Source organism: Centrocercus urophasianus, unplaced genomic scaffold (assembly GCF_019232065.1).
Source record: "Centrocercus urophasianus isolate 14NV4802_14NV808 unplaced genomic scaffold, USGS_Curo_1.0 seq_38, whole genome shotgun sequence".
NCBI classification, from domain to species: Eukaryota; Metazoa; Chordata; class Aves; order Galliformes; family Phasianidae; genus Centrocercus; species Centrocercus urophasianus.
The window spans coordinates 5,109,049-5,117,383 of record NW_024884955.1 but is presented as its reverse complement, the minus strand read 5'-3'; the positions used below and the strand labels follow the sequence as shown (position 1 = coordinate 5,117,383).

The window sequence follows — 8,335 nt, the reverse complement described above, 5'->3', positions numbered from 1 at the left end:
GTGGGGCGTTGTGTGTGCAGCCTGGAGTCGGACTCGACGGGCCTTATTTGTCCCATTCTTATTCTCTGCTCTATGTAATACAGCGTTTGTGTGTTTCAAAGGTAGAGATTACAGATTAATGTTGTATTTGTGTAGAAGCTGCTTCTTGGCCGAGGAAAATGCTTTGTGGAGCTGGAGCTGCATGTGTTACCACAGTCGGGGCTCTTACCACTGTGAGTGTCTGAATAACACTGTGCTTGGATGAGCAGCACACAGTCAGGCTCTGTCCCAGCCTCTTTCTCCGGTGTTTGTTTGCTGTGTGACTCACAGGACAGCGTGTGCCTCAGTGTTTTTGTGGTACGTCATCCTTCTGCATGTGTCATAATGGCTGCCTGCAGTAAGGCCTGTCCAGCTGGAATGTGAGCAGAGCAGGCAGCTGGAACGGCAGCATGGGGAGCTGTCTCCAAATGGAGTGAGAATGTGCAGGAGCAGAAGTTGCCAGCTCATATCTGCTTAAGCAATTAAACCATCGAGGTGCTGATTGCTCCTCTGTCCTTACCTGCACTTCTTATTTTCTGTACTTCAGAAAAAGTAGAGTATTTCCTGATTTTTCAGGTAGGGCCTTGGTGTTCCTGTTGGTACCCATCACTTCTGGTCGGGCACTCGGTTCTGCTGAGCAGAGCCTGACTGTGATGTTTGTACCCTCTGTTGAGGTACTTGAAGGCATTGATGAGAATCTCCCTGAGCCTCTTCCAGGCTGAGCAGCCCCAGCTCCCTGCCTTTTTTCACATGAGAAGTACTTCACTGACCAAACTTGGTTGCCCTACATTGCACTCTTTCCAGTAGCTCCATGTTTCTCTTATACTGGGAAGCCCAGAACAGGGCTCAGTGTGAGCTGGTCAGTGCTGAGCAGAGGGGAACAATCACCTCAGTGCTGAGCAGAGGGGAACAATCACCTCCCTCCATCTGCTCTCAACACTTTGCCTAGTGTAGCCCAGAATATCATGAGCCTTCTTCACAGCAAGGGCATACTGTGGGCTCATTTTTCCTTTTGTATTCACCAGGAGTCCTTGGGCCTTTTCTGTCAAGCTGCTTTACAGCCAGGTGCCTGGAAGTGCTCTCCAGGGACAGGACTTCACAGCTCCCATGGCTGAGCTGCAGTGAGGTTGCTGTCAGACCATTTTTTTTCCAGCCTGTCAGGGTCTCTCTCAGCAAAACCCTTGGGTGTATCTACCCCTCTTGTCCATAAGATCAGCAAACTGAGGGTGCAGTATAAGCCACGGATCCATAATGACGATGTTAAGCAGGAGTGGACCCACTGTTGACTCCGGGGTGCATTACATTACTGGCCTCCAGCCTGACCCTGCACAGCTGTTTGCCTCTTACTGCTTGGCTCATCCAGCCCACGCCTCATCAATTTCTCTGTCAGGGTCTTAATTGGAGGTGGTGCTTATAAGCCTTGCTGAAGTCAGAGTTAAAATATCTACTGCTTTCCTCTTGTCTGCCAAGCCAGCTATGTTTTCATAGAAGAAATTGGTCAAGTATGATTTCCTCTTGCAATTTTAAAATAAATAAATAAACCAAAAGGCCTGAGATGATGATCTGGTCACAATCCCCACAAACCTGTGCAGTGTGGCAACCACCAAACAGCCCTTATTTCCAGAAGTACTCAAGTCAATCACTGGGACTTGTATCCTGCTATAAGGTAGCTTTGCAGAGACCAGGGTAGCAAAACACCTGTGTGCAAAGAATTTAATGTGTGGCAATGGAGGCTACGTTGATGAAAAGGTTTTTTTGTTTCAAGCATGAAATGAAACAGCAGTCTTGGCTACCAGGGTGGTTATGAAAGTTTTTTGGATGGCTTAAGCAAAGTTGGGGTTGGCAGTTGAGATCCTTTCTCAATTTTGACCTGTTTCTGTTGCGAGTTTACTGCCTCTGATTCACTTAACTCAAAATTATGCATCTACATCTTGTAAACGGAAAGCAAAGGCAGGGTGAACCAGAAAATGTGTTGAGTGGGTTGGTTGGGTTTGTTAGTTTGTTAGCTTTGTTGGGGTTTAGTTTTGTTTTTATTTCAAGTACTTAAGTTTTAAAAAAAGATCCTGTATAGGCTGAGTGCAGCATGCAGAGCAATCACTTCTGAGTCTTGCTTTCCTATTTCTTCTTCCAGCAGTTCAGGGTGTATAATCAAGAACAGCTGCAGTTTAACTCTCTTAGAGTGTTCTGGGATAGTATGAATGTAATTAAAGTGAAGTATAGATTGTCTAAATCTGAACAGCTTAAATAAAAAGCTAATGCCTTTTGAAAGCAGTCTGTTCTTTTGTTCTTTTCCTTTAGTCCTCCACGGTGGCAGTAGCTGCAGCAGGTCATAGGGCACATCCAAAACCTGCGGGTCTAACATGAGGCACTGCACTGCTTCCCCCACTTGTAATGGAGGAGGAGAATTTAACCAAATACCTACCAAATGCTTACTTAGCAGTCTTGTCTTCAGAGAAGTCTATTTTTGTGGGTTTTTTAAGTATTACTCTATGTATGTATAATATCAAGCCTCACTGCTGGAAATAGCTGTAGAAAGCTGTGTGTTTCTAATGAGGTTGTTTTCTTCTCACCATTTCTGGAGGTATTCTGGTAGCATCTCTGAGACAAATGGAAGAGTCTGCCTAAGCTTTAATAGATGTGCAAGGTGCTGTTGACCAGATTTTACTTTAAATTGCTATTTCACCAATGCAAGTGTACAAGAAGAGACTGTTCCATTCCTGGGTATCATAAAGCTTGTTCTGAATTGACTTTGAAAAACATTCTACTAGAATGACCTCAGCTGTGTGCACTCAGTTTGCTATTTTGAGTTTATTTTCATGTATCGTGGTGCTGCTGGGCAACTAATCTTTTTAACATGGCATTTGTTCTCGTTTTCATGTTTCTTTTCTGTTTTTAGCAGTATATGGTAACCGGCAGTTCTGACCACCTTAATGATGAAAACAGAAGCTAAGGATGGAGAGGAGGAAAGCCTGCAAACAGCATTCAAAAAGCTGAGAGTTGATGCAGCTGGGTAAGTAACAGCATGGGGAGGTACAGAGTTAACCTTACAGAGGGACTGAGAGGGGAACACCCCTCCTGTTACATCTGAACAAGTGAAGTAATTTCAGAAGGTCAGGCACTGAAAGCCTTCATTGTAGTTCGGTTGAAACAAATTCACTAACTGTAGGCTGTGTTTCTCAAGAAGTCATGATTTGTTAAATCATCCTTAGCTCTCAGCAGCAGACCTGATGATAAGCAGCAGTTGACAGCTTGCTTGATCTGAATTTTGGCAGGATTCTGGCTGTCCCAGGTTGTGCCTGTGGCTCTGGAAGTCAGCGTATGATCACTGCTGTACAGGCTGCCTTGAGATGAACTGTTTTTCCCGAAAGAGAGATATTCCTTCCACATCAGTGAAGGAGAGCATTAGATGCAATGCATGATTCCCACACGAACTGTTATCGTTGATGTCACTTTCAGACTTTCTGTTTATAGCTAAAAATGCTAACTGGAAAAGAATGCTTTTTTTGTCTTGCTTCATGGGAGATCCGATGTGTGGCACTTAACCCTTGCTGTCCTGGGCAGAAGACAAGCAGTATGTGTCTTCTGTAGTTTCTATGTAATTCTTTTGCTGCTGATGAATGTGTATTGTTACATATGGGGCACTAATTTCAGTGGGCTGCAGGCTGTAATGCAGTTATGCTGCTGACCGAAGTACAGCTGTAAGGCAGAATGTAAATATCAAGTTGGTAGTTGGAATTCCCTTAGAAGCTAGGTGGCAAGAAGAGAGGCTTCTAATATTATCTTTCATTTAAGTAATTAAGCTTGTTAGAAATCTGTCACCACCCAAGTGCCTTTCATTACTTCAGTATCTCTAGTCCAGAAGCCAGGTCAGGCATACTTTAATAGTGGTGGTTTTTGCTCTTGACCTTCAATTTACTACTGGGTTCATAGTTGTAAAATGGAAAACAGCAGTTGCTTGAAGAATGGGTTAGTCTCCTAAATACCAGTTAATGCTGTCCTTCAGTGGCACGTGAGGACTTATTTCCATTTCTTGGGAAGTCAGTCCTGCTTAAAAAACAATTTAATGTAAGATTACTTGATCCTTATCAATGCCAGATCAATATCTGAAGTCGCAGCTTGAAAAATGGCTTGTGCTATTGTCACAGATCGTTGGAAATCTCATTTTGGGGTGGATTTATAGCACTAGAGAAAGGAGTACGATTTCTGTTTTGTCTGACTTGAATAAAAGTTGAAAATTTGTCACAGTTCTGTTGTTCAAGTGGGTGAACTTTCGGTAATATGAAGAGTTTCAGCTTACATTGTCCTAGACAAAGGCATAAGTGTTCTTCAGATAAACAAAGTCTATTTATGTCCGAAGAACATTTATTTTTAGGAAAGAATGGTTTATTTGTCTCTGAAAAAGAGGCACATCTCTTCAGTGATGTTTTTCCCCTCTCCTGGGAGAACTGAGGTTTAGCTGTTCTGTGTGCTTCCACACTGAGGTGTGGATTTTGGATGTGCAATCTCACTGCTGTATGGCATCAACTTTGGGGGCAGTTTGTTATACAATTTTCTGGCATAGAACTGCGTAATGCTGCCTGAAGATCTGTGTTGTCTTTGTGGGCAGCTCTTTTGAGCCATGTCAGAAATGATTCGGGTAATTTTTCTGGGAAGAAAGGTCACAAGTATTTCCATGCTTGCTAGCTAATCTTTGCTATTGATTGTTCATTTTTCACAGCTCTACTGCTTCTCTTTCTATTGGTGAAGGGACACGAGCACTAGTTAGAGCAGCAGCAGATGAAACCAAACCTAAGAATGCTTGTACTTCTAAGGATATCTGGCATGGGTAAGAGAAGTCTGGGATTGTCAGGCTACTTCAAATGTGATTATGATGAAAATGAATTTTAAATAGCCAGTTCTTCCGGTAACCTGGCCTCTAAGTAAGAGCTTTACATTTATTTTTATTAAAGAGCTTGTTTAAAATACTCTGCAGTACTTTTTTTTCCTTGTCATATGACGGCTGTTCTTATTTACAATTACATGAAGTGAAAGGAAATGCTGGTCAGCTAAATGTTGTAGATGGTTTTAATGTAACTGTGGACTACTGTTTTTCAACTGCACGGTCATGAACGCATCTCTTTCACTAGCTGTTAAACTTTGTGGAAGATGTCAGTGTGCTACAGATGCTAAATTAAAAACAATTCTTGATTGTGTATGCAGAACTTCATGTATCTTTGATTGTAACAAAGATGTTCTTGTTGACTTGTGCTATCTTCTTGTGCTCTGTCTTTCTCTCAGAGGTTATCTTACGTGCTGTACTCATCTTTTTTAACCCTAAAAGCACACACTTCAGGATTCATTTCTCAGCTGTTCCTTTTGTACATTTTACAGGTGCTTGACTAGAACAGTGTCAAATTCCAAGACAGTAGAATACCCTGAGCAATACTCTGAGCTTAAAGCTCCTGCATGCAACACTAGATATTTTGCTGATGTTATCCTTACTCCAACAGTGAGTCGTTTAGTGAAACTTCACTCACTTTTTGTATCTTTCTCTGTTAGGTCTGTGAAGAAACCTTCCAGAGGAGCTGTGAGAACTCAGCGTCGCAGGCGTTCCAAGTCCCCAATTCTTCATCCTCCAAAATTTATTCACTGCAGCACAAAATCACAATCCACGTGCAACCAACTGATGCACAAAGGCCAGATTGATGCCCCAGCTGATGGCGGTGCGTTTGGAATATTAGTCCCAAAGGAAGCTTGTGCACACGAACGATGCAGTATTGCCTCAGACATTGGCCAGAAAAGAGATGGCGTCGGTTGTTCCGGAGCCTCTGCTGCACAGTCCACGTCGGTGAACACACAAGAAAATTCTCCCACTGCCATTTCTTTAGTATCTGAAGCAAGCCTAAAGACTGCAGATCTCTCTGACTTCCGATCTGTGTCCAAGCTGAACAAGCATAAGCCATGTGCCTGCGTAGATAAAGCCTGTCAGTGTAAACGATGGCAAGAAATGGAGGTGTATAAATTCTCTGGCTTGCAGAACACTTTCACGTTGGCATCTGATAGAAGAACAGTTGCTGAGGATCACTCCCAGTCTTTGCCATCGAGAACTCCATCGAGTTCTCCACGCTCTTGCTCTGAGCAAGCCAGAGCCTTTGTGGATGATGTGACTATCGAAGACCTTTCTGGATACATGGAATATTACTTGTATATTCCAAAGAAAATGTCTCACATGGCAGAAATGATGTACACCTGAAAACAAGGACTGCTAAAAACAGAAGGGTGGGTGGTTTGTACATGTCCTTAGTCACAGTCATGTGAGATGGAACCTGATCGTTGCTCACTGTGCTTGCAATAAAATCCTTTCTTCGCATCTTAGCTGATGTTCATTATTTCAGCTGGACTAATGCTAGCTTCAGCATGATAGTTTAAACTTGGAATAGATAATGAAGTAAATATAGACAATGTGTTTAGAGAGTATCTATCTGTCTATGCTTGAGTCCTAACATGGGAAATTCGACTTAGTTTTCAAAATCCTTCTGTTTGTTGGAAGGGAAGTGTCTAGGTTCTTAGTGGTTAGGGCTGTTGGAGAACTTGGTGTAATTCAACTTCTTTGAAATTGCTTTGACCCCAGATTGTAATATCTAGGTTTGTATTTCTGGACGTTTCTGCCCCTGGTTTTATTTCATAAAGGATCGTGACCATCTCCTGTCTTCTCCTTGATATAGTTTGTACTCTTGGCAATCCAGGAGGCATAATCTGCTTTTCGTGGGAGAAGGAATTCTTATTTCTTTGTGCCTGAAGAGAGGCTTTACTTCTGATCACCTAAACAGGCATTCTCCTTCACCTGTCTGATACTGAGTTAGTCCCTAGGTTAACAAGGGAAAACTGACCGAGTTTATCCTGATCTATGGAGCGCATTTTAGTGGAAAATGTAAAGCAAGTGTAGCTCTTTATTGAATGTCCTGCAGGCCTTGGAGGTTTATCTGCAGCACCAGAAGCACCTACTTTCTTCAGGGGTGTTGCTTCACTTTATTGTTACTCTGTTAAACTGGAGGACACTGGTCAGCGTGTTTTCAGGAAGGCCAAAACAGTGCATGTTGGCTTCAGCGGTCCTCACTTACACAGTGTTTTTTAGCTTTGTACAACTGCTGTACAGCACCAGATGTAACTACCCAACCATAAAGACCCATGGAGCAAACAGTTGCCAGCTGCACAATTGGGGAAGACTTGAGCTCTGTATTTTCTTCCTCCTCCAACCTTTACTCAACTGCTGTCACTTCAGATGCCCAGTCCAAGTCCAAAGTCCTGGTGGAGCCCTGCGTTCTTCCTGAAATGTACTTCAGAAATAACAGCTTGCTATACTTAATGAGTCAGTACAGTGTGTGTATGGCAGAGGAGTGTCCTGTCAGATACTGTTTGGTGAAGGAGAGATGAGCTGCATTGTTTGTCTTTGTTTGCTGCCTGTGAGATCTGGAGAGGAAACAGGCAAACATTTCTTGGGTGTACTTTTGGGTTGTTTGTTGTCATCAGAAGTTCTGACATCTGTCCCTTATATGTTGTTTGCATTTCCCTTCAATTCCCCCGTGCTCAGCTGTATTTCTGCCACTGGGATTTTGAATTCAAGGCAAAAGATGAAAGGTATTTCCAGTCCAGTATTGCTGTTTCCCATTTCTTAGACAATCACTGCAGACTTGCACTTGCAGGGTTTAGGATTACAATATCAGGTGCTCAATATCACTGTACAAAGTGGATTGAAACCCAGGAGGAGATGTAAAGAATAAAGACTTGAACCTGTGCTCACTGGGACAGGAAGCGAGCGCAGCTGTGCCGCTAGAGGTCCTCCGTTCCTCCAGGCTGGATGCAGCTGAATCCTCACCAGCCTTTTCAGGAGAACGCTGATTTTTCTGCCAAGATGAAGAAATCAGGCAAGATCTGGGTGGTGCCTGATCACACACAAGGTTTGAGCGTTGTCTGAAGTTGGACTGTATGGCTGATTTAGCACTCAGTGTAGGCTCTAAATGCCAGCGTGTGTGTAAGTTATTTATACAGTGGTCCATCGGTTCACAAGTGTGCTATGCAATTAGGAAGAGTTGCTAAGTAAATAATTACACGCTCCTGAACTTGGCATCTTCTTATGGCAGTTAGAACATAGTTAGGCTGGCAAATCCCAGAATACTACGAAATAGAAGGCTGTGGGCAGCTGCAACTGCTGCCTTAACACTTCCAGTGCTGTTACTACGAGTTGTTTTGGTCTACCCAGGAGCCATAAAGCAAAAATGTGGACATATATTTTGCAGCTTCCATGCTGTTTGTACATGTGTAAGTGCAGGAAAAGCCA

The 8,335-nt window shown here is 43.1% G+C and overlaps 1 protein-coding gene across 5 annotated transcripts; it reads left to right on the top strand.

Annotated features, from left to right (window-relative positions):
• Positions 1-6: 6 nt before the first annotated feature.
• Positions 7-6,372, top strand: OSER1 (oxidative stress responsive serine rich 1). 5 transcript variants are annotated; one of them, XR_006171079.1, is made up of 3 exons: positions 7-212; positions 2,918-3,028; positions 4,736-5,425. XR_006171079.1 is itself a non-coding variant. In XM_042832505.1 (3 exons), the coding sequence occupies exons 1-3, from the start codon at positions 2,949-2,951 to the stop codon at positions 6,248-6,250; spliced, it is 882 nt and encodes a 293-aa protein (XP_042688439.1). In that variant the 5' UTR covers positions 346-2,948; the 3' UTR covers positions 6,251-6,372. The 5 variants fall into 5 exon arrangements, 1 of the variants encoding a protein (XP_042688439.1); XR_006171077.1 differs by having other exon boundaries at positions 2,915-3,028; XR_006171078.1 differs by having other exon boundaries at positions 7-336.
• The last annotated feature ends 1,963 nt before the right edge of the window (positions 6,373-8,335 follow it).